The 25,644-nt window shown below is 45.8% G+C and overlaps 1 protein-coding gene across 5 annotated transcripts in view; it reads right to left on the bottom strand.

Moving 5' to 3' along the window:
* The window catches only part of LOC143775334 (nucleoporin NUP35-like), a 58,112-nt gene that overhangs the window by 19,473 nt on the left and 12,995 nt on the right, over positions 1-25,644 (bottom strand). For 2 of the 5 annotated variants that reach the window (XM_077263344.1, XM_077263340.1), the window contains exons 1-5: positions 23,073-23,398; positions 21,693-21,851; positions 10,746-10,873; positions 5,629-5,677; positions 345-483 (exon numbers count right to left, since the gene is read on the bottom strand). In XM_077263344.1, coding sequence (XP_077119459.1) covers positions 345-483; positions 5,629-5,677; positions 10,746-10,873; positions 21,693-21,851; positions 23,073-23,100 — 503 coding nt within the window. In that variant the 5' untranslated portion in view covers positions 23,101-23,398. Of the gene's footprint in view, positions 1-344; positions 484-5,628; positions 5,678-10,745; positions 10,874-21,692; positions 21,852-23,072; positions 23,401-25,644 lie in introns of those variants that run through there. The other 3 variants (XM_077263343.1, XM_077263342.1, XM_077263341.1) reach the window with 2 other exon arrangements.

Here is a 25,644-nt window from a genome sequence, read left to right on the forward strand (position 1 = left end):
TGCAATATGCTTGAGGCATTGCGCATAATGTATTACATGTTTAAAGACTTTCCTAACACTTGGATGTAGATAACAGACCCGCTGCCATCTGAGTACATCATTTTTATTTATTTTTATAAGTTTCTCTGACATTCGGCTGCAGTTTACCTTCTCGCACAGGAATGTGATTAACATGCCCCTACAGAATATGCTTCTGTTGAATCTATCAACTTCATTACTACAGTGTATTGAAACTTGTAGTGATGGACAATAGATGACATCCTTAGATTCCCCAAACATATCTCACACTCATTGATTCTCTAGTCCTATAAGTTGGGAGGAAAAAAAAATACAGCATAGCTCACCCATATACCGTAACCCACGTATCATCCAGGTGGTCATTTGAGGTCAAAGCGTCACCTTGTGTGTGAAATGGGTCAAGCTGAGCAGGTGATAAGGCTTTTCTGCTCTGCATCGTGGTCGATGGACTGAATGCTCTTGAATCTGTATACATAAAGATTAATTTACTAATTAATTATAAAACCAGACTAAAATAGATAGCTATAGCCCCTTTATTAACTTGTATGAAAAACAGCTGCTGCAGATCTACCAAAGAGATCGTAAGCAAACTTGGAGATGAAAGTGGATGTAAAACCCACCCCTCTTGTTGGAAGAAGCTGCAAGGCGAAACGGCGCTCGTCGGGCGCGGGATGTGACTTTCCTTCTATACCCAGCATCATCTTCCCCGCTTTCTCAGGTAATAACCCACAGCTTATTGATCGGTTTCTTATGCCTTGTGCGGTGTTTTCCCTATGCACTAACTTTTCAGACCCTCTACCCTACTGCCACCTAGTGACCATCTCAAAATAGTCTGATATTTGCTTTTCCTTATGCAAGAAACACACACTATTTTTCACTTCAAGGCAACCTCTGATTCGATTAGGAGTATGACATTAGCTGTGTTACTAATATAGCTTTATATTCACCAATATACTCTGCTATCTATTACCCTTACCTTTTATTTGATATAGGACTGTAAATAAAAAAGGGAAGGCTTTTCTTGCCAAGAGACATTTTTTATGTCCACCCATATGCTAAGTCCATTCAAATCTTTTATAGGGATACTATACCTAATGCAGATATATTGCATATAACCACTTTAAAAAGATTTTTCTGCTACGTCACATCCTGATTGTTTTTTGTAGGTCCAATCCATTCCATCATCCTGTCTTTTAATGTTGTGTTTTTTATAAAAAAATATTGTTTCTATAAAGATCAATAATACTTTTATTCACTATTCTGTGTCACTTCGTACCTTGTTAGGTAACCATATATAAGCAAACTTGGAGATGAAAGTGGATGTAAAACCCGCCCTGCCGTGGATCCAATATTCAATAGAAGACATCTGATATGGATGCGGTTTTGTCAACGTGTTTTAGGCTGTGCGCACACGTCTGGAATTTCCGTGGCAATTCCGCAACTGTGCCGCGGGTAAAACGCATGCGGAATTGGCATGCGTTTTCCCGCTAAACACTAGCGTTTTCCAAGCGATCTGTATCATCGCTTGGAAAACTGACTGACAGGTTGGTCACACTTGTCAAACATAGTGTTTGACAAGTGTGACCAACTTTTTACTATTGATGCTGCCTATGCAGCATCAATAGTAAAAAGATCTAATGTTAAAAATAATTTAAAAAAAAATAAAATTGTGATATTCTCACCTTCCGGCGTCCCCTGCAGCCTTCCCGCTCCTCGCGATGCTCCTGTTCGCAGTCATGCCCTGCGGCAATGACCCCAGATGACGTAGCGAGACCACTACGTCATCACAGGTCATTGCCGCAAAGCATCCCAGGGAACAGAAGCATCGCGAGGGACGCCAGAAGGTGAGAATATCACGATTTTAATTCTGTTTTTTTTTTTTTCTTTCTTACAGGTATATGGTTCCCAGGGCCTGGAGGAGAGTCTCCTCTCCACCACCCTGGGTACCAACCGCAAATGATGCGCTTACTTCCCGCATGGTGGGCATAGCCCCATGCGGAAAGTAAGCGGATCAATGCATTTCTATGTGTACGGAATCCCCGCAATTCCACACAAAGAATGAACATGCTGCGTTTTTTTCCGGGAATGTGATTCCGCTGCGGAAAAAAACGCAACATGTGCATAAAAATTGCGGATTGCATTCTAATAATAGGATGCTTAATGTATGTGTTTTTTTCGCAGTTTTATTGTGTTTTTATAGCGAAAAACAGCTAAAAAAAAAATGTGAAAAATCTTAAACGTGTGCACACAGCCTTAAAGTGATACGTCTTCATCAGGACAAACTACAATAATAGGCATTATTGTGGTTTGTCCTGATGAAGAGGTATGATTGTTCTTTCCATTTGATAATGGATTTGATTGTGCTCTGGTGGATCATCAGAAATTCAGAATTTTTTTATTATTTTTGTTTATAATAACCCAACCCTGACTTGTACTGCTCAACAAATTTACCCGACTTGTTATGAGATCTCTTTGATCTTCATGATGTTTGGTTAGTGGTGCCTCTTGCTTAATGGTGTTGCAGCCTTTCAGAAAAGGTGTGTGTATGCAAGCGTGTGACAGGGGCTGCCATATGCCTCTTCCTCTCTAAACAATGTTTGTAGCAAGTTTATGGTTTTATTGTATTTTTGTGACTATTACTATGTGAATCTGCATAGTTTGATAGGCACTAATGTAATGAATTGTGATTAATGTGTAATGTTATTCATGTGTAGTGCATAGAGAAAGTCTAGGGTATATAAAGCATAGCATAGGACTTAAGGATTAAGTTAGAAAGAGGAAACATTTAGTTGGGGAAACATTATAGAAAGTTCAGTACGTAATGTTAGAAGGTAGTGACTGAAGTTAAATAGGTGAAAGGTGAAGTGTGCCCAGCAACCAACTGCTGGGGCAGACAGAGAAAAGATACAGTTGGTGATTGGTCCAGCCCAAAGTGGGAGGGGTTAGGGCAATTAAAAAGTAACAACTTCCTTGTTTAGTCAGTTAGTAAGGAAAATTTGTTGGTGATAGTTGCTAGGGCGAGTTCAAGTTGAAAAATACTGAAGCACAGCGTGGGCAAAGACGTTCCGGCGGTATGAAGTCATTCAAAGCTCCCTATGGACATTCCTGCAACATCTGGAGCCTAAAGGTACCTTCACACTAACCGACTTTGCAGCGATAACGATAGCGATCCGTGACGTTGCAGCGTCCTGGATAGCGATATCGTTGTGTTTGACACGCAGCAGCGATCAGGATCCTGCTGTGATATCGCTGGTCGTTGCTGAAAGTTCAGAACTTTATTTGGTCGTCAGATCACCGTGTATCGTTGTGTTTGACAGCAAAAGCAACGATGCCAGCGATGTTTTACAATGGTAACCAGGGTAAATATCGGGTTACTAAGCGCAGGGCCGCGCTTAGTAACCCGATGTTTACCCTGGTTACCATTGTAAAAGTAAAAAAAACAAACAGTACATACTCACCCTCTGCTGTCTGTCACACGTCCCTTGCCGTCTGCTTCCCGCACTGACTGTGAGCTCCGGCCGGCCGGAAAGTAAAAGCAGAGCACAGCGGTGACGTCGCCGCTGTGCTCTGCTTTTACTTTACGGCCGGCAATCACAGTCAGTGTGGGAAGCGGACGGCGAGGGACGTGTGACAGACAGCAGAGGGTGAGTATGTACTGTTTGTTTTTTTTACTTTTACAATGGTAACCAGGGTAAACATCGGGTTACTAAGCGCGGCCCTGCGCTTAGTAACCCGATGTTTACCCTGGTTACCCGGGGACCTCGGCATCGTTGGTCGCTGGAGAGCTGTCTGTGTGACAGCTCCCCAGCGACCACACAACGACTTACCAACGATCACGGCCAGGTCGTATCGCTGGTCGTGATCGTTGGTAAATCGTTTAGTGTGAAGGTACCTTTAGGCTCAAGTCGGGGGCTATGGAGAGCACTGACAACCCTTCCGTACAGAGGAAGATGGAATGTTGAGGATCTTGAGAATACTGCCGAACTGGATTGGAAAACCCTGGGGCCGACAAGAGGATCAAGCGTAGGGGTAATCCGGGCTGAACGTGAGAACAGAAGTGAGATGTACTGTATGTTGGAAGCACATGACACAGAGTGCTGTGCCCGATACTGAGTGTTAAAGATGGCTGTACTCGAGCTCTTCAGTAAAGACGAACTTTTAAAATGAACCGGGTGTTCCCTATTCAATGTGAGTCTCTTCCTAGGTCCGGGATCATGGAGACAGCAGAGGAACTGGGACACCATTTATTTGTGGGGTGCCAGGGTGAGGGACAACAACAACCCCTTGCCCACGACTTGCGCAGCTTACATGTGTACTGACGGATCACGTGACACTTAGTGAAAGTCCACCTGTGTGCAATCTAAGTATGTGACTTATGAAGGTAATTGCTTGCACCAGAAATTTTTAGGGGCTTCATAGCAAAAGGGGTGATAACATATGCGCATGCGAATTTTTTAGTTATTTGATCCCATAAATGTAATTTGTGCCTTTGTCTCACTTCAGCTGAGGGTATGTGCACACGTTGCGGATTCATTTGCGGATTTTTCCGCACGGATTCTGCAGAATCCGCAGGTAAAAAGACCTGCGTTTTACCTACGGATTCCCTGCGGATTTCGCCTGCGGTTTTACACCTGCGGATTCCAATTATGGAACAGGTGTAAAACGCTGCAGAATCCGCACAAAGAATTAACATGCTGCAGAAAACAACAATGTTTCCGCACAGAATTTTCCGCATGTGCACAGCGGATTTGGTTTTCCATAGGTTTACATGGTACTGTAAACTGCGAATCCGCAGCGTCAAATCCGCTGCAGATCTGCAGCAAAATCTTGAACGTGTGCACATACTTTTAGACTATTTAGTGCTAACGCATCACACACAAATCTGATCACAAAAATATTTACACACAGAATCATAGAATGGTAGAGTTGGAAGGGACACTCTTTATAGCGGATTTTCCTTCTGATAGAGACTCCTTTGGACAAAATTATAGTGGAAGCACTTGCACCCTGGCACCCAGGAATGATAAAAGTTTTTTTCGCCCATATGAAAAACCTAGTACTATTAAGACCCCTGATAGCATGCAGCGAGGCCAGCTTCCACTGATCAACTGTACTCGCGAAAGACACAAGTACTGTAGAACCATAGAATCACAGAATGTTAGAGTTGGAAGGGACCTCCTGGGTCATCTGGTCCAACCCCCTGCTCCAAGCAGGATTCACTAAATCATCCCAGACAGATGTCTGTCCAGCCTCTGTTTGAAGACTTCCATGGAAGAAGAACTCACCACCTCTCGTGGCAGCCTGTTCCACTCACTGGTCACCCTCACTGTCAAAAAGTTTTTTCTAATATCTAATCTGTGTCTCCTCCCATTCAGTTTCATCCCATTGCTTCTAGTCAGGTTGTAATGTAACAAAATAGGTAAAAATCCAAGGGAGATATATTCATTCACAAGCCACCATACATACTGGAGGAGATCTGAATAAGGGCCGAACATACAATTCCCTAATAGACCAGCAATGGGTCAGAAGCGTGGAGCTTCATGAATCCAGTAGAAGTACTCAGTACACAAAACACTTATCACTTGTGTGTTGGGACAGTATCTTACTTACAGGCATATGGAGTTGATGGGCTTGATGGCATTTCTGCATTAAAATTTGTCTGCAATTAAAAACAAATGTAAAACATTAATAGACATGCTAACATGATTTGTTCCAGAGTCACTTGAAGATGCCGCAGGCCGGAGAATACGTTCTCGGGCCTCAGAGACAATGTTTGGAGGGTAAGTATTTGTGGTATGGGCACTGCAATTTTTCACTAAGGGTACCGTCACACAGTGCCATTTTGATCGCTACGACGGTACGATTCGTGACGTTCTAGCGATATCGTTACGATATCGCAGTGTCTGACACGCAGCAGCGATCAGGGACCCTGCTGAGAATCGTACGTCGTAGCAGATCGTATGGAACTTTCTTTCGTCGCTTGATCACCCGCTGACATCGCTGGATCGTTGTGTGTGACAGCGATCCAGCGATGTGTTCGCTTGTAACCAGGGTAAACATCGGGTAACTAAGCGCAGGGCCGCGCTTAGTAACCCGATGTTTACCGTGGTTACCAGCGTAAACGTAAAAAAACCAAACAGTACATACTTACATTCCGGTGTCTGTCCTCCGGCGTCTCAGCTTCTCTGCAGTGTGAGCGCCGGCCAGCCAGAAAGCGAGCACAGCGGTGACGTCTGACGTCACCGCTCTGCTTTCCGGCCGCTGTGCTTACACAGTGCAGAGAAGCTGAGACGCCGGGGGACAGACACCGGAATGTGAGTATGTACTGTTTGGTTTTTTTACGTTTACGCTGGTAACCAGGGTAAACATCGGGTTACTAAGCGCGGCCCTGCGCTTAGTAACCCGATGTTTACCCTGGTTACCCGGGGACTTCGGCATCGCTCCAGCGCCGTGATTGCAACGTGTGACCGCAGTCTACGACGCTGGAGCGATAATCATACGATCGCTGCGACGTCACGGATCGTGCCGTCGTAGCGATCAAAATGGCACTGTGACGGTACCCTAAAGCAGCTCCACCTATAAGACTGCTAGCAAGTTATTTCCCAGGATAACATGTCTTATTTTACATACAATAAAGATACGGACATGCTTGGAAAGCTCACTTTAAAATTATATTAATTCTGATAACGGAAAAAAATCTAGTCCCTTTAAATCAAGTGTCTAAACCCACACCACACAAAAAGGAAAAGACGACTGACCAGTATCGCCAGTTAGGTCCAGAAACATTTGAACAGTGGCCAAATCTCCGTGATTGCGGCTCTACAAGACACTATTTTAATTTAAAATTAAACAAGTGAGATGCAATTCAAGAGTAGAATTTTAGGTTTAAGGGGGTTGAACAAAAAATATCCTGTGAAACCTTTAGGGGCTCAAAAGTAATTGGACAAACAAAATGTTCATTTTTAATACTTTTAGAGAATCCTTTGCAGACAATGACTGAAGTTTAGAAGCCATGGATGTCACAGAATGCAGGGTTTCCTCCTTTGTGATGATTTGCCGGCTTTTACTGCAGCTGACTTCAGTTGTTGCTTGTTTGTGGTTCTTTAGGCTTTAAGTTTTGTCTTATGTATGTGAAATGGTAATCAACGGGGTCGAGAGCTGGTGATTGACTCGGCCATTGCATATTATTTCACTTGTTTACTGCAAAAGCAACCCAGTATTTTAAGGCAATGTTTTGGCTCACTGCGCGGCTTTACTGGGGAGCACCATCCAATCGACCTTGCTGCATTTGGTTGAATCTGAGCAGAAAGTATCGCCCTGTACACGTCAGAATTTATCCGCATGCTTCTCTCTCCAGTCACATCATCAATAAACAGTAGTGACCCAGTGCCATTAGAAGCCATGCATGCCCAAGCCATCACACTGCCCCCACCATGCTATACACAGGATGTGGTGTGCTCTGGATCATGAGCCGTTCCAAGTCTTCTCTATTCTTTCTTCTTCCATCATTCTGGTAAAGGTTCATCCAGCTTCATTAGATGTTTTTTGGGCAAAGTCTAATCTGGCCTATTTTTAACCCCTTTCTGACCTCAGACGGAATAGTACATCTGAGGTCAGATCCCCTGCTTTGATGTGTGCTCCGGCGGCGAGCCTGCATCAAAGCCGGAACATGTCACCTGTTTTGTACAGCTGACATGTGCCCGCAATAGTGGCGGGTGGAATCGCGATTCACCCGCCGCTATTAACTAGTTAAATGCCGCTGTCAAATGCTGACAGCGGCATTCAACTAGCACTTCCGGCCATCTGGCCGGAAATGAGTGCATCGCTGACCCAAGTCACGTGATCGGGGGTCAGCGATGCGTCGGCATGACCAGGGCCGGCTCCAGGTTTTTGAGGGCCCCGGGCGAAAGAGTCTCATTGGGCTCCCCCTTTAACACAGCCCGCGCAGTATATAACACAGCCCGCGCAGTATATAACACAGCCCGCGCAGTATATAACACAGCCCGCGCAGTATATAACACAGCCCGCGCAGTATATAACACAGCCCGCGCAGTATATAACACAGCCCGCGCAGTATATAACACAGCCCGCGCAGTATATAACACAGCCCGCGCAGTATATAACACAGCCCGCGCAGTATATAACACAGCCCGCGCAGTATATAACACAGCCCGCGCAGTATATAACACAGCCCGCGCAGTATATAACACAGCCCGCGCAGTATATAACACAGCCCGCGCAGTATATAACACAGCCCGCGCAGTATATAACACAGCCCGCGCAGTATATAACACAGCCCGCGCAGTATATAACACAGCCCGCGCAGTATATAACACAGCCCGCGCAGTATATAACACAGCCCGCGCAGTATATAACACAGCCCGCGCAGTATATAACACAGCCCGCGCAGTATATAACACAGCCCGCGCAGTATATAACACAGCCCGCGCAGTATATAACACAGCCCGCGCAGTATATAACACAGCCCGCGCAGTATATAACACAGCCCGCGCAGTATATAACACAGCCCGCGCAGTATATAACACAGCCCGCGCAGTATATAACACAGCCCGCGCAGTATATAACACAGCCCGCGCAGTATATAACACAAACACAGCCCACGTAGTATACAGCACAGCGCACGTAGTATAGCACAGCCCCGTGATAAGGTTCACAAACTCTGAATGAAGCAATACAGCTTGGCAGGATGCACGCAGCAGGCCCAGGCAGGCAGTCAGCAGGATGCATACCATTCCCCCCCCCCCCGCAATGCGCAGCGTTGGGACCGTCATCGAAGACGAGTCACTCACTCACTGCTTCACTCGGCGCCGTCCATCGCCCTCGTTGTGGACACAGGGAGAGGGTGCACCGTCCGTGCACCTGACTGCAGCTGCTGCTCTTCTCCTGCTTGAAGCTGCCGCTGCTGGACCTGTGGCTGTGGTGGACTTGGAATGGAACTAAACAAATGCAGGAAGATCTTCTGCTGTGACTGTGTGAGGAACTCTTCTTGCCGGCTCTTAGGATGACGTGGGCGGCGACCGGAAGTGACAGGACAGATGACCCGGCGTCGCCCGGAAGTGACTCTCTGTATTGTATATCCATGGTGACCGGCCGGTGGAGGTGACTGGTGAGTATTGCAGGCAGCTGCGCAGCGCCAGCAAAACCCCAGTCGGAGCTCTGTGCTGTGCTGCCGAGGCGCCGCCGCCTGCTGGGTGCCGGCATGAGGGATTTGATTGACTGAGTCAGAGTCAGTCACACACAGCAGGGTCCAGGATATAGTTACACTACCATAAATGGGCCCCCCCGTCTCGCCAGGGCCTCGGCACTTGCCCGGGTGCTGACGTCGGCCCTGGGCATGACAACCAAAGGTCTCCTCCTTGAGACCTCTATGGTTGTTGACGCCGTATTGCTGTGAGCACCACCCTGTGGTCAGCGCTCATAGCAATGCAGGAATTCAGCTACATAGGAGCGATCTGATGATGGCTCCTATGTAGCAGAGCCGATCGAGTTGTGCCAGCTTCTAGCCTCCCATGGAGGCTATTGAAGCATGGCAAAAGTAAAAAAAAAAAATGTTTTAAAAAATATGAAAAAAATTAAAAAAAAAAAAAAAACCCTTTCGCTCCATTCAAAATCAAATAAAAAAAATCAAATATACACATATTTAGTATCGCCGCATTCAGAATCACGTGATCAATAAAAAAATTTTTTAAAAAAGTAACTTGATTGATAAAAGGTGTAGCAAGAAAAAAATTCAAAACGCCAGAATTACGTTTTTTGGTTGCTGCGACGTTGCATTAAAATGCAATAACGGGCGAGCAAAAGAACGTATCTGCACCAAAATGGCATCACTAAAAGCGTCAGCTCAGCACACCAAAAATAAGCCCTCACCCGACCCCAGATGACAAAAAATGGAGAAGCTACGGGTATCGGAAAATGGCACTTTTTTTTTTTTTTTTTTAAAGCAAAGTTTGGATTTTTTTTTTCACCACTTAGATAAAAAAGAACCTAGTCAAGTTTGGTGTCTATGAACTCGTAATCACCTGGAGAATCATAATGACAGATCAGTTTTAGCATTTAGTGAACCTAGCAAAAAAGCCAAACAAAAACCAAGTGTGGGATTGCACTTTTTTTGCAATTTCACCGTGCAATTTCACCGCACTTGGAATATTTTTCCCATTTTCTAGTACACGACATGGTAAAACCAATGATGTCGTTCAGAAGAACAACTCGTTCCGCAAAAAAAAAGCCCTCACATGGCCATATTGACAGAAAAATAAAAAAGTTATGGCTCTGGGAAGGAGGGGGAGCGAAAAACGAAAATGCAAAACCGAAAAAAGCTCCAGGGGTGAAGGGGTTAAAGACAGGCAACTACATATTAAAGACTTGTAATCCTTAAACCCTTACTCCAAAAAAGATGTGAATAACCTCAAATTAAAGCTGCCCTTTAGGCCCATATTGATCATATAATTATCTTGAATATGTCTTGTTTAAAAACTAAAATGCCTAAACTTGTGTCACGATCCAAATATTTCTGGACCTAACTGCATTACTATTCACTAAGCAGTAAATAATGAAACTCCATAATGAGTAAGAAAAAATAACAGTGAGAAAATAGGGGGAAGGAGGAAGGGGAATGAAACTAATTACATAGGATATAGGAATGCGATTACGGTATGTCCTGAAAAGTGGTCAAACTAAACACAGTAAAGTAGAAAACAATACTTTACCAGCCTTCTGGAACTCAAAGGGGTAGTGTTAAGACCTGGAAGTAAAATGTCATCGTATATGCTTCCAACAGGGGGCGCACCACTCTTCTCTTTATGAGAAGGAACCACTGGCTGAGGAGGAGAACCACCTAAAGTTGCATGAAAAAAGAATTGTTAGTTAAGGGTTTGCTCCCTATGGGTCCCACACCTGAGTCTCCCGGCACCGGCTGTGATGGCTGTATGGTCTCATTGACTAGAATAGAGCTGTGCTGCACTCTTCTAAACACTTTTCTTCTCCTTCTCTAGATCAGTATGGATATAAGAAACTAAGCTATAAAAAATTACTGGTGCTCATTTAGAACTTTTTGTGTAATAAATGTATTCTGCTGATGTACAGATATGACGGCTCATTAGCTGAAATACAAGGCATAATTTGGGGGTACACAAAAGAATTCTGGCTTTTTTTAAGCCAATAACTGTGGTTGCACTGATACTAAATATGTATTTTTCCCTTAAAGGAGTTCTCCCAAGAACCAAGTTCATTTTAATCAATAGATCTTGGATTAATACTAACTTCCACAATTGGACCTGTTTAAATAAAATGTTCCTGTGCTGAGATAATCTTATAGGTGCCACACAAAATTTTATAGCATGGGAGATGTGGAAATATTAGATTTTAGTGGTAAAAATGTAATTTTTGTATTTGCTACAAAATCTGTCAGGTGCACAAGGGTTAATAGATGAAACTAGACCCCGCAATTTCTCGTGAACACGGTGCTGCCCCATGTGCTGTAAGAAATTACTGTTCGGCCGCACGTCATGGCTGAGAAGGCAGGAGCGCCATTTGGCTTATGCAGCACAGATTTTGCTAGAATACTTTACAGGCGACATTTGCGGAGCCCTGAAGGTGCCAGAACAGCAGAAAACCCCTCAAGTGACCCCACTGTAGAAACTGCACCTCTCAATAAATTCATCTACGGCTGCAGGGACTATTTTGTAATATCCACACCATGCTTTTTTTTCAGAATTGCAAATCTGCCAGTCTAGTACCCATACATTGTGCCCACATACAGTGTAACGCCACATTGAGCCCAGCTTGTGCTCATGGCGTTGCGCACCGGTAAATTAAGTGCCTTCTCTCCATTACATTAATGCCAAACATGTGGCTGCATACTGTGGTTTAGGCACAGTGGGGCTCAGAAGGAGGGGTGCATTTAGATTTGGAGCGCAGAATTCACAGGATTTTATTTGAGGGGTGGTGAGCCATGTCACTTTTCCAGCATCATTGTTCTAGCAGTAACGTGGGAACCCCCTATAATTCCAGTAACAGATGACGGACCTGAGTGGGGGCTGGTTTTGTGCCGGATAAATAGGGTTTTTATTGATAACATTTTGGGGTACGAAATATTTTTCTATCGCTTCCAGAATAAGGCCGAATCACATTCTTGTGTTCTACTCTAAGCACTTACCTTGGGGCTTCCATGTAACTCCCACAAAAATGGGATTCAGACGAAACTCTGTTTGACGTCTGCTCCAGTGGTATCCATTTTTTTTAGGCGTGCACAGATCTGTAGTCGCCCACACTTGTGTGCTAAAAAGGCACCTAAAATGATGAGGCACCGCCAAAACAAATACCATCTGCCTCATAAGTGAGCGTTTCCGTCCAGGGTTTGGTCTGAATCGCGGTTTTGGGGAATTTACATGGAAACTACGACGTAAGAGCACAGGATAAATGTGAGCCGAGCCTTATTCCGAATTTTGGGAGGTAGAATGAACAAAGAGTACAACAAGAATAGTTCTTATTTTTATTTTAGCGTGGTTCACCATGCAGTATTAAGTGATGAGGCGGATTTATTCTTTGGGTCGGGGGCAATTACAGCGATACCAGATTTATATAGTTGGGAGTTTTTTTTAGGTTTTGCTGCCATCACGGTAAAAATGCTTTTTTTTTTTTTAATAAAAAGTGGGGGGTTTTGTCGCCATATTCTGAGAGATGTAACTTATTTTTTTGCCGAACAGAGCTGTATGAGGACTTATTTTTTGCAGAATGAGTTGAAAATTTTTTTGGGTCCATTTTGGGGTATTATTATTATTATTATTATTTATTGTTATAGCGCCATTTATTCCATGGCGCTTTACAAGTGAGGAGGGGTATACATAATAAAAACAAGTACAATAATCTTGAACAATACAAGTCATAACTGGTACAGGAGGAGTGAGGACCCTGCCCGCGAGGGCTCACAATCTACAAGGGATGGGTGAGAATACAGTAGGTGAGGATAGAGCTGATCGTGCAGCGGTTGGTTGATCGGTGGTTACTGCAGGTTGTAGGCTTGTCGGAAGAGGTGGGTCTTCAGATTCTTTTTGAAGGTTTCGATGGTGGGCGAGAGTCTGATGTGTTGTGGTAGAGGGTTCCAGAGTAGGGGTGATACGCGAGAGAAATCTTGTATACGATTGTGGGAAGAGGAGATAAGAGGGGAGTAGAGAAGCAGATCTTGTGAGGATCGGAGGTTGCGTGTAGGAAAGTACCGGGAGATGAGGTCACAGATGTAAAGGAGGAGACAGGTTGTGGATGGCTTTGTACGTCATGGTTAGGGTTTTGTACTGGAGTCTCTGGGCAATGGGGAGCCAGTGAAGGGATTGACAGAGGGGAGAGGCCGGAGAATAGCGGGGGGACAGGTGGATTAGTCGGGCAGCAGAGTTTAGAATAGATTGGAGGGGTGCGAGAGTGTTTGAGGGGAGGCCACAGAGCAGGAGGTTGCAGTAGTCAAGACGAGAGATGATGAGGGCATGGACTAGGGTTTTTGCAGATTCTTGGTTGAGGAATGAACGGATTCGTGCAATATTTTTGAGTTGAAGTCGGCAGGAAGTGGAAAGGGCTTGGATATGTGGTTTGAAGGAGAGATCAGCGTCAAGGATAACCCCGAGGCAGCGAGCTTGTGGGACTGGGGAGAGTGGGCAGCCATTTACTGTAATGGATAGGTTCGTTGGGGGGGTCACGTGAGATGGGGGAAAGATGATGAATTCTGTTTTGTCCATGTTAAGTTTCAGAAATTTAGCGGAGAAGAAGGATGAAATAGTGGACAGACATTGAGGGATTCTGGTTAGTAGGGAGGTGATATCTGGTCCAGAGATGTAGATCTGTGTGTCATCAGCATAGAGGTGATACTGAAAGCCATGAGATTCTATGAGCTGTCCCAGGCCAAAGGTGTAAATGGAGAAGAGCAGGGGCCCAAGGACTGAACCTTGTGGGACTCCGACAGAGAGGGGGCGAGGTGAGGAGGTGGTGTGTGAGTGGGAGACGCTGAATGTCCGGTCTGTTAGGTATGATGAGATCCAGGATAGGGCCAAGTCTGTGATGCCAAGGGATGAGAGGGTCTGTAATAATAGGGAATGGTCCACTGTGTCAAAGGCAGCCGACAGGTCGAGGAGGAGGAGAACAGAGTAGTGTCGCTTGCTCTTGGCGGTTAAAAGGTCAGTGGTGACCTTAGTTAGGGCAGTTTCAGTGGAATGGTGTGACCGGAAGCCAGATTGTAAGCGGTCAAAGAGGGAGCAAGAAGAGAGATGGGAGGACAGTTCAAGGTAGACGTGTTGTTCCAGTAGTTTTGAGGCATAGGGGAGACGTGATATAGGGCGATAGCTAGATACAGAGGATGGGTCAAGAGAGGGCTTTTTGAGGATAGGTGTGATGGAGGCATGTTTAAAGCTTGAGGGGAAAACACCATTTGTTAGTGATAGGTTGAAGAGATGGGTTAGGGTTGGGATGAAGATTGTGGTGAGGTTTGGGATGAGGTGGGATGGGAGCGGGTCAAGTGCACAGGTGGTGAGATGCGATCTTGAGAGTAGAGTGGCGAGTTGATCTTCTGTAATGGTGGAGTAGTTGGTTTTGGAGGTGGAGGGTAGGGAAGTTGGGAGGAAGGGCTCTGGGGCTTGTTGACCAAAACTGTCTCTGATGTTATCAATCTTCTGCTTGAAGAATGAGGCAAAGTCTTCAGCAGAGATAAGTGAGGAGGGAGGTGTTGTGAATTTGCTTTTTGCTCCCTCTAGTGGTTACTAGTTTTTTGACTCTGGTTTTTCTGTCATTCCTTTTATCCGCACCTGGGTCGTTAGTTAGGGGTGTTGCTATATTAGCTCCCTGGACCTTCAGTTCAATGCCTGGCAACGTAGTTATCAGAGCTAGTCTGCTGTGCTCTTGTCTACTGATCCTGGTTCCAGTTATATCAGCTAAGTCTGCCTTTTGCTTTTTGCTATTTGTTTTGGTTTTGTATTTTTGTCCAGCTTGTTCCAAATCTATATCCTGACCTTTGCTGGAAGCTCTAGGGGGCTGGTGTTCTCCCCCCGGACCGTTAGACGGTTCGGGGGTTCTTGAATTTCCAGTGTGGATTTTGATAGGGTTTTTGTTGACCATATAAGTTACCTTTCTTTATTCTGCTATCAGTAAGCGGGCCTCTCTGTGCTATACCTGGTTCATTTCTGTGTTTGTCATTTCCTCTTACCTCACCGTCATTATTTGTGGGGGGCTTCTATCCAGCTTTGGGGTCCCCTTCTCTGGAGGCAAGAAAGGTCTTTGTTTTCCTCTACTAGGGGTAGCTAGATTCTCCGGCTGGCGCGTGTCATCTAGAATCAACGTAGGAATGATCCCCGGCTACTTCTAGTGTTGGCGTTAGGAGTAGATATATGGTCAACCCAGTTACCACTGCCCTATGAGCTGGATTTTTGTATTCTGCAGACTTCCACGTTCCTCTGAGACCCTCGCCATTGGGGTCATAACAGTTTGCCAGGCCAGTATTAAATGTTTAATGCATTGCAGAAGAGGGATTATAAGAAAGAAGATTCTGAGTTTTTTTTTTCTCCTTCCCCTTTACCTCAGAGTGGCTATGCTTGCTGCAGACATGAATGTCCAGACCTTGATTACAAGTGTGGACCAGCTGGCTACTCGTGTGCAGGGCATACAAGACTATGTTATCAGAAATCCTAGGTCAGAACCTAAAATACCGATTCCTGAACTGTTTTCCGGAGACAGGTTTAAGTTTAGGAATTTCGTGAATAATTGTAAATTGTTTTTGTCCCTGAGACCCTGTTCATCAGGAGATTCTGCTCAGCAAGTAAAAATTGTTATTTCGTTCTTACGGGGCGACCCTCAGGATTGGGCTTTTTCGCTGGCGCCAGGAGATCCGGCATTGGCTGATCTTGATGCGTTTTTTCTGGCGCTCGGTTTACTTTATGAGGAACCCAATCTTGAGATTCAGGCAGAAAAGGCCTTGCTGGCTATGTCTCAGGGGCAGGACGAGGCTGAAGTGTATTGCCAAAAATTTCGGAAATGGTCCGTGCTGACACATTGGAACGAGTGTGCACTGGCCGCTAATTTTAGAAATGGCCTTTCTGAAGCCATTAAGAATGTTATGGTGGGTTTTCCCATTCCCACAGGTCTGAATGATACTATGGCACTGGCTATTCAAATTGACCGGCGGTTGCGGGAGCGCAAAACCGCAAATTCCCTCATGGTGTTGTCTGAACAGACACCTAATTCGGTGCAATGTGATAGAAAAACCGCAAATTCCCTCATGGTGTTGTCTGAACAGACACCTGATTTAATGCAATGTGATAGAATCCTGACTAGAAATGAGCGGAAAATTCATAGACGCCGGAATGGCTTGTGCTACTACTGTGGTGATTCTACACATGTTATCTCAGCATGCTCTAAACGTATAGCTAAGGTTGTTAGTCCTGTCACCGTTGGTAATTTGCAACCTAAATTTATTCTGTCTGTAACTTTGATTTGCTCACTGTCATCTTATCCTGTCATGGCGTTTGTAGATTCAGGTGCTGCCCTGAGTCTCATGGATCTCTCATTTGCTAAGCACTGTGGTTTTACTCTTGAACCATTAGAAAATCCTATTCCTCTTAGGGGTATTGATGCTACACCATTGGCAGCAAATAAACCGCAGTATTGGACTCAGGTTACCATGTGCATGACTCCTGAACACCGCGAGGTGATACGTTTCCTGGTTTTACATAAAATGCATGATTTGGTCGTTTTAGGGCTGCCATGGTTACAGACCCATAATCCAGTCCTGGACTGGAAGGCTATGTCAGTCTCAAGTTGGGGCTGTCGTGGTATTCATGAGGATTCCCTGCCTGTGTCTATTGCTTCTTCTACGCCTTCGGAAGTTCCGGAGTATTTGTCTGATTATCAGGATGTCTTCAGTGAGTCTGAGTCCAGTGCACTGCCTCCTCATAGGGACTGTGACTGTGCTATAGATTTGATCCCAGGCAGTAAATTTCCTAAGGGAAGACTGTTTAATCTGTCGGTACCTGAACATACCGCTATGCGTTCATATATCAAGGAGTCTCTGGAAAAAGGACATATTCGTCCGTCTTCTTCCCCTCTTGGTGCGGGATTCTTTTTTGTGGCAAAAAAGGACGGATCTTTGAGACCTTGTATTGATTATCGGCTTTTAAATAAGATCACTGTCAAATTTCAGTATCCTTTACCGCTGTTGTCTGACTTGTTTGCCCGGATTAAGGGTGCCAAGTGGTTCACCAAGATAGACCTTCGTGGTGCGTACAACCTTGTGCGCATTAAGCAAGGTGATGAATGGAAAACCGCATTCAATACGCCCGAAGGTCATTTTGAGTACTTGGTGATGCCTTTTGGGCTCTCCAATGCGCCTTCAGTTTTTCAGTCCTTTATGCATGACATTTTCCGGAAGTATCTGGATAAATTTTTGATTGTTTATCTGGATGATATTTTGGTTTTTTCTGATAATTGGGATTCGCATGTGGAGCAGGTCAGGTTGGTCTTTAAAATTTTGCGTGAAAATTCTTTGTTTGTCAAGGGCTCAAAGTGTCTCTTTGGTGTACAGAAGGTTCCCTTTTTGGGGTTCATTTTTTCCCCTTCTGCTGTGGAGATGGACCCAGTCAAGGTCCGAGCTATTCTTGATTGGACTCAGCCCTCGTCAGTTAAGAGTCTTCAGAAGTTCTTGGGCTTCGCTAACTTCTACCGTCGTTTTATCGCTAATTTTTCTAGCATTGTGAAACCTTTGACGGATATGACCAAGAAGGGCTCCGATGTAGCTAACTGGGCTCCTGCTGCCGTGGAGGCTTTCCAGGAGTTGAAACGCCGGTTTACTTCGGCGCCTGTTTTGTGCCAGCCTGACGTCTCACTTCCCTTTCAGGTTGAGGTGGATGCTTCGGAGATTGGGGCAGGGGCCGTTTTGTCGCAGAGAGGCCCTGGTTGCTCTGTTATGAAGCCTTGTGCCTTTTTCTCTAGGAAATTTTCGCCTGCCGAGCGAAATTATGATGTGGGCAATCGGGAGTTGTTGGCCATGAAATGGGCATTTGAGGAGTGGCGTCATTGGCTCGAGGGTGCTAAGCATCGTGTGGTGGTCTTGACTGATCACAAAAATCTGATGTATCTCGAGTCTGCTAAACGCCTTAATCCGAGACAGGCCCGCTGGTCATTGTTTTTCTCCCGCTTTGATTTTGTTGTCTCGTATTTACCAGGTTCAAAGAATGTGAAGGCCGATGCTCTTTCTAGGAGCTTTGTGCCTGATGCTCCTGGAGTCGCTGATCCTGTTGGTATTCTTAAAGATGGAGTTATCTTGTCAGCTATTTCTCCGGATCTGCGACGTGTGTTGCAGAGATTTCAGGCTGATAGGCCTGAGTCTTGTCCACCTGACAGACTGTTTGTCCCGGATAAGTGGACCAGCAGAGTCATTTCCGAGGTTCATTCCTCGGTGTTGGCAGGTCACCCGGGAATTTTTGGCACCAGAGATCTGGTGGCCAGGTCCTTTTGGTGGCCTTCCTTGTCAAGGGATGTGCGGTCATTTGTGCAGTCCTGTGGGACTTGTGCTCGAGCTAAGCCTTGCTGTTCTCGTGCCAGCGGTTTGCTCTTGCCCTTGCCTGTCCCGAAGAGACCTTGGACACATATCTCCATGGATTTCATTTCTGATCTTCCGCTATCTCAGGGCATGTCCGTTATCTGGGTGATATGTGATCGCTTCTCCAAGATGGTCCATTTGGTTCCTTTGCCTAAGCTGCCTTCCTCTTCCGATCTGGTTCCTGTGTTTTTCCAGAACGTGGTTCGTTTGCACGGCATCCCTGAGAATATTGTGTCAGACAGAGGATCCCAGTTCGTTTCCAGGTTCTGGCGATCCTTTTGTAGTAGGATGGGCATTGATTTGTCGTTTTCGTCTGCTTTCCATCCTCAGACTAATGGACAGACGGAGCGAACCAATCAGACTTTGGAGGCTTATTTGAGGTGTTTTGTCTCTGCTGATCAGGACGATTGGGTGACATTCTTGCCGTTGGCTGAGTTTGCCCTTAATAATCGGGCTAGTTCCGCCACCTTGGTTTCGCCTTTTTTCTGCAACTCTGGTTTCCATCCTCGCTTTTCTTCGGGTCATGTGGAGCCTTCTGACTGTCCTGGGGTGGATTCTGTGGTGGATAGGTTGCAGCAGATCTGGAATCATGTGGTGGACAACTTGAAGTTGTCACAGGAGAAGGCTCAGCGCTTTGCCAACCGCCGCCGCGGTGTGGGTCCCCGACTACGCGTTGGGGATTTGGTGTGGCTTTCTTCCCGCTTTGTTCCTATGAAGGTCTCCTCTCCCAAATTTAAACCTCGTTTTATTGGGCCTTACAAGATATTGGAAATCCTTAATCCTGTATCTTTTCGTCTGGATCTTCCTGTGTCGTTTGCTATTCACAATGTATTTCATAGGTCCTTGTTGCGGCGGTACATTGTGCCTGTAGTTCCTTCTGCTGAGCCTCCTGCTCCGGTGTTGGTTGAGGGCGAGTTGGAGTACGTGGTGGAGAAGATCTTGGATTCTCGCCTCTCCAGGCGGAGGCTTCAGTACCTGGTCAAGTGGAAGGGCTATGGTCAGGAGGATAATTCCTGGGTGGTCGCCTCTGATGTTCATGCGGCCGATTTAGTTCGTGCCTTTCATGCCGCTCATCCTGATCGCCCTGGTGGTCGTGGTGAGGGTTCGGTGACCCCTCACTAAGGGGGGGGTACTGTTGTGAATTTGCTTTTTGCTCCCTCTAGTGGTTACTAGTTTTTTGACTCTGGTTTTTCTGTCATTCCTTTTATCCGCACCTGGGTCGTTAGTTAGGGGTGTTGCTATATTAGCTCCCTGGACCTTCAGTTCAATGCCTGGCAACGTAGTTATCAGAGCTAGTCTGCTGTGCTCTTGTCTACTGATCCTGGTTCCAGTTATATCAGCTAAGTCTGCCTTTTGCTTTTTGCTATTTGTTTTGGTTTTGTATTTTTGTCCAGCTTGTTCCAAATCTATATCCTGACCTTTGCTGGAAGCTCTAGGGGGCTGGTGTTCTCCCCCCGGACCGTTAGACGGTTCGGGGGTTCTTGAATTTCCAGTGTGGATTTTGATAGGGTTTTTGTTGACCATATAAGTTACCTTTCTTTATTCTGCTATCAGTAAGCGGGCCTCTCTGTGCTATACCTGGTTCATTTCTGTGTTTGTCATTTCCTCTTACCTCACCGTCATTATTTGTGGGGGGCTTCTATCCAGCTTTGGGGTCCCCTTCTCTGGAGGCAAGAAAGGTCTTTGTTTTCCTCTACTAGGGGTAGCTAGATTCTCCGGCTGGCGCGTGTCATCTAGAATCAACGTAGGAATGATCCCCGGCTACTTCTAGTGTTGGCGTTAGGAGTAGATATATGGTCAACCCAGTTACCACTGCCCTATGAGCTGGATTTTTGTATTCTGCAGACTTCCACGTTCCTCTGAGACCCTCGCCATTGGGGTCATAACAGGAGGAGGTGCTGGGGACGGAGGAGAGAATTGAAGGTGTTGAATAACTGTTTAGGGTTGTGAGACAGGGAGGATATGAGAGATGAGAAGTAGGTTTGTTTAGCTGTGGCGAGTGCGGTCTTGAAAGTAGTGAGGGACTGTTTGAATGCGATTAAGTGGTCGTTGGAGTGGGATCTTTTCCATCTGTGCTCAGCAGCCCTGGAAGCTTGCCTCAGTTCTTTGGTCAGGCTGGTGTGCCAGGGCTGTCTGTTGATTTTGCGAGCTTTGGTATGTGTAAGTGGTACATAAAAAGCAATCCAAAAATATTATTCAGATTTTTAAGAGACAGAATGAACAAAATCCAGCAATTCAGTTATTGATTTTATTTTTTTTTGCGCCGTTGACCATGCGGTAAAAGTGATAAGACCGATTTGTTCGTCAGGTCTGTGCGATTGCAGCGATACCAGATTTATATATTTTTTGTGATTTGCTATTTTTACACACTAAAAACAATACTTTAGTAAAATGAATTTGTTTTTGCATTATCAAATTCTGAGAGTGGTAACTTTTTTATGTTTTTGCTGAATGGGCCATGTTAGGGCTTGTTTTTTGAGGGACGATTTAGCGTTTTCATTTGTACCATTATTTATTTAATTTTTTTTACATATATATATTTTTTTTTTAACTGTGGGACATGTATAATTTTTGCTTTAATCACCAGTCTTATACATTCTGTACTCTTGTACAGCAGTGTATGAGACTGTCAGTGTGTCACTGAGACTCGCTGACTCAGCCTGTGAGTCCCAGCTTATTCCTGGATCTCACAGGTCACCATACCCAGGGGTCATCACATGACCTCAGGGTACCGTGGTAATCATCGGAACCTGAGATTCTCATTGCGGAGATCCGATGATTACTAAAGGTGTCTTGTGACCCCCTTGTAACAACTTAAATACCGCGGTTGCAATTGACAGCGGTATTTAAGGGGTTAATCAGCCTTGATCAGTCATAAAACTGGTCGGGTCCGATACTGCAGGGTGTCAGCTGTCATGTACAGATGACACCCGCAGGAATTGCCGCCGCGGGGAGGCGGTATTCTTCTTCCCAATCGCCGTTTTAAAACTGCAATGAGGGAATAAGTACCCTTAACGAGCGCCATTTTAATGCGTATTGAAGGTCTTTAAAGGGTTACATTCATATCTGTCACTGCATACATTACCTCCCAATAGCGGTGATCGTGACTCCATAAATGACAATGATGGTCGTGGCTGTGGTGCTATGGGAGCAGGAAGATCACCCATTAGAAAACCAGGTAGAAATTGTGCATTGACACCTGGTTTTGGAGATGTTGGTGAACCCATTGTCATAGATTCTCCACCTGAAAAAATAAGTAAAGTATCAAAACCCAAGTGTATGCTGTATACCAATTCTCAGGAAGCAAGACATACCGTTTAGCCTCACAATAATTACAAAGTCAGTAATCTGCATTACATACAAGTTTGGAAGATTGACTTGGTAAGGCTCGTCTTATAGCCCCTTGATTATGACGAAATGTTTTTTCTTTGTCATTGCCTATTCCTACTAACTGATCATCCACCCATCAGCACCATGAGGGTTGCAATATTAATAATAAAAACCAGATAAAACTAACAACCTCGGATAACTCTGTAGCTGTGCTGTCTTCCACAATCATGTGGGTGAATATGGCAGAAGCTACTGGGGAGTGCTGGGCAGTGCTGGGGGTCATGGGACAGACAGGTCGTGGCAGGGTGTAACGGGCAGTACCGGGGGTTATGGGTCAGACAAGTCGTGGCTAGGTGTGTGGGGCAGTGCCAGGGATCATGGGTCGGACAGGTCGTGGCTGGGTGTGCTGGCAGTGGCGGGGGTCATAGGTCGGACAGGTAGTGGCTGCGTGTGCTGGGCAGTGGTCATAGGTCGGACAGGTTGTGGCTCGGTGTGCTGGGCAGTGGCGGGGGTCATAGGTCGGACAGGTTGTGGCTCGGTGTGCTGGGCAGTGGTGGGGGTCATAGGTCGGACAGGTTGTGGCTCGGTGTGCTGGGCAGTGGCGGGGGTCATAGGTCGGACAGGTTGTGGCTCGGTGTGCTGGGCAGTGGCGGGGGTCATAGGTCGGACAGGTTGTGGCTCGGTGTGCTGGGGGTCATAGGTCGGACAGGTTGTGGCTCGGTGTGCTGGGCAGTGGTGGGGGTCATAGGTCGGACAGGTTGTGGCTGGCAGTGCCGGGGGTCATAGGTCGGACAGGTTGTGGCTGGCAGTGCCGGGGGTCATAGGTCGGACAGGTTGTGGCTGGCAGTGCCGGGGGTCATAGGTCAGACAGGTTGTGGCTGGCAGTGCCGGGGGTCATAGGTCAGACAGGTTGTGGCTGGCAGTGCCGGGGGTCATGGCCACTCACACCGATACACAACCCCACGGCTCCGCTCCTGTCACCGCCCAATCTCACCAATAACGATAGTGGAAGTAAATAAAGCCACTCTATAATCCACAGTCGGCGCTGACAGCTCAGGTCACTGCACGGACCTGGCCGATGGGGGGCGTTAGCGTACAAATACAGAGCAGCCAACCAAGAGAAAACTCCACTCACCCACAGACTCCAAGAGGAAAGCCGCCATGTCTCCGGGAGCCGTACACCGCGCGCCTCACAGGGGCCGGACACTTCCGCCCAGAGCCCGGCGGGCGTCACTGCTCAGCGAGTCACAGCCGCGCCTCATCCTCACAGCGAGGTCTGCACCGCAGGGCGCGTCTACAATGGAGTTGCTCCTGTGATGGGGAAAATGTCCCAGGAAAACGCGGGGCCTCCTCCTACGGCGCAGACTAGCGGACAGCAGGGGAAAGAAATGTGGCTCAGCTCCTCCCAGTGGTGAGCCGGCCCCCGGTGTCCACACATCACAGAGCCGGCTACACGGCCCCCGGTGTCCACAACGATGCTGAAGTTGGTTTCTTATTCAGCAGTTTCTTATTCGGCTATTTTTTATTTTCTGTTTTTTTCAGGTTTTTGTATAAAAATAAACCATTCTGAGTATATAATAATATGCGGTCATGTGTCCTTTTGTGAATACACTTAAAAACAGATACAAAATTTAGAAGGCTGGCACAAAAATGGGCATCAAAGTGGGCACTGAGGTATGGTATTAAAGGTGTTAAATGGCTTTGTGCCACTAATCTGACACCTGACTTGCATACCTTGTGATGCCACACATCAAGTTCCTGTCAATCCAGCCTGGCACAAATGGGTTCTGGGCATCAGAACTGGCATCAAAGTGGGCAGAGAACCAATTTTCACACATGCGAATAAGTAACAGCTATTTTTAAGGGGTTAAATGCCTTTGTGCCACTGATCTAACACCTGATTTACATACCTACCGATGCCCCACATGAAATCCATGTCACTCCAGCCTGGCACAAATGGGTTCTGGGCATCAAAACTAGCATCAAGTGGGGCAAATCGCCCATTTTCACAGATTTGAATAAGTAACAGCAATTTTTAAGTGGTTAAATGCCTTTGTGCCACTGATCTAACACCTGATTTACATACCTACTGATGCCCCACATGAAATCCATGTCACACCAGCCTGGCACAAATGGGTTCTGGGCATCAGAACTGGCATCAAAGGGGGCAAATAGCACATTTTCACAGATTTGAATAAGTAACAGCAATTTTTAAGGGGTTAAATGCCTTTGTGCCACTGATCTGACACCTGACTTGCATACCTTGTGATGCCACACATCAAGTTCCTGTCAATCCAGCCTGGCACAAATGGGTTCTGGGCATCAGAACTGGCATCAAAGTGGGCAGAGAACCAATTTTCACACATGCGAATAAGTAACAGCAATTTTTAAGGGGTTAAATGCCTTTGTGCCACTTATTAAACACCTGATTTACATACCTACTGATGCCCCACATGAAATCCATGTCACTCCAGCCTGGCACAAATGTGTTCTGGGCATCAAAACTGGCATCAAATGGGGCAAATCGCCCATTTTCACTGATTTGAATAAGTAACAGCTATTTTTAAGGGGTTAAATGCCTTTGTGCCACTGATCTAACACCTGATTTACATACCTACTGATGCCCCACATGAAATCCAAGTCAATCCAGCCTGGCACAAATGGGTTCTGGGCATCAGAACTGGCATCAAAGGGGGCAAATAGCACATTTTCACAGATTTGAATAAGTAACAGCAATTTTTAAGGGGTTAAATGCCTTTGTGCCACTAATCTAACACCTGATTTACATACCTAGTGATGCCCCACATCAAAGTCAAATCACTTCAGCCTGGCACAAATGGGTTCTGGGCATCAAAACTGGCATCAAAGGGGGCAAATCGCCCATTTTCACAGATTTGAATAAGTAACAGCTATTTTTAAGGGGTTAAATAGCTTTGTGCCACTGATCTAACACCTGATTTACATAACTACTGATGCCCCACATGAAATCCAAGTCACTGCAGCCTGGCACAAAATCGGTTCGGGGCATCAAAACTGGCATCAAAGTGGGCAAATCACCCATTTTCACAGATTTGAATAAGTAACAGCTATTTTTAAGGGGTTAAATGCCTTTGTGCCACTAATCTAACACCTGATTTACATACCTAATGATGCCCCACATGAAATCCATGTCACTCCAGCCTGGCACAAATGGGTTCTGGGCATCAGAACTGGCATCAAAGTGTGCAAATTGCACATTTTCACAGATTTGAATAAGTATTTTTAAGGGGTTAAATGCCTTTGTGCCACTGATTTAACACCTGATTTACATATTTACTGATGCCCCACATGAAATCCATGTCACTCCAGCCTGGCACAAATGGGTTCTGGGCAACAGAACTGGCATCAAAGTGGGCAAATCGCCCATTTTCACGTATTTGAATAAGTAACAGCTATTTTTAAGGGGTTAAATGCCTTTGTGCCACTAATCTAACACCTGATTTACATACCTACTGATGCCCCACATGAAATCCATGTCACTCCAGCCTGGCACAAATGAGTTCTGGGCATCAGAACTGGCATCAAAGTGGACAAATCACCCATTTTCACGTATTTGAATAAGTAACAGCTATTTTTAAGGGGTTAAATGCCTTTGTGCCACTAATCTAACACCTGATTTACATACCTACTGATGCCCCACATGAAATCCATGTCAATCCAGCCTGGCA

Source organism: Ranitomeya variabilis, chromosome 5 (genome assembly GCF_051348905.1).
Source record: "Ranitomeya variabilis isolate aRanVar5 chromosome 5, aRanVar5.hap1, whole genome shotgun sequence".
In the NCBI taxonomy this organism is placed as follows: Eukaryota; Metazoa; Chordata; class Amphibia; order Anura; family Dendrobatidae; genus Ranitomeya; species Ranitomeya variabilis.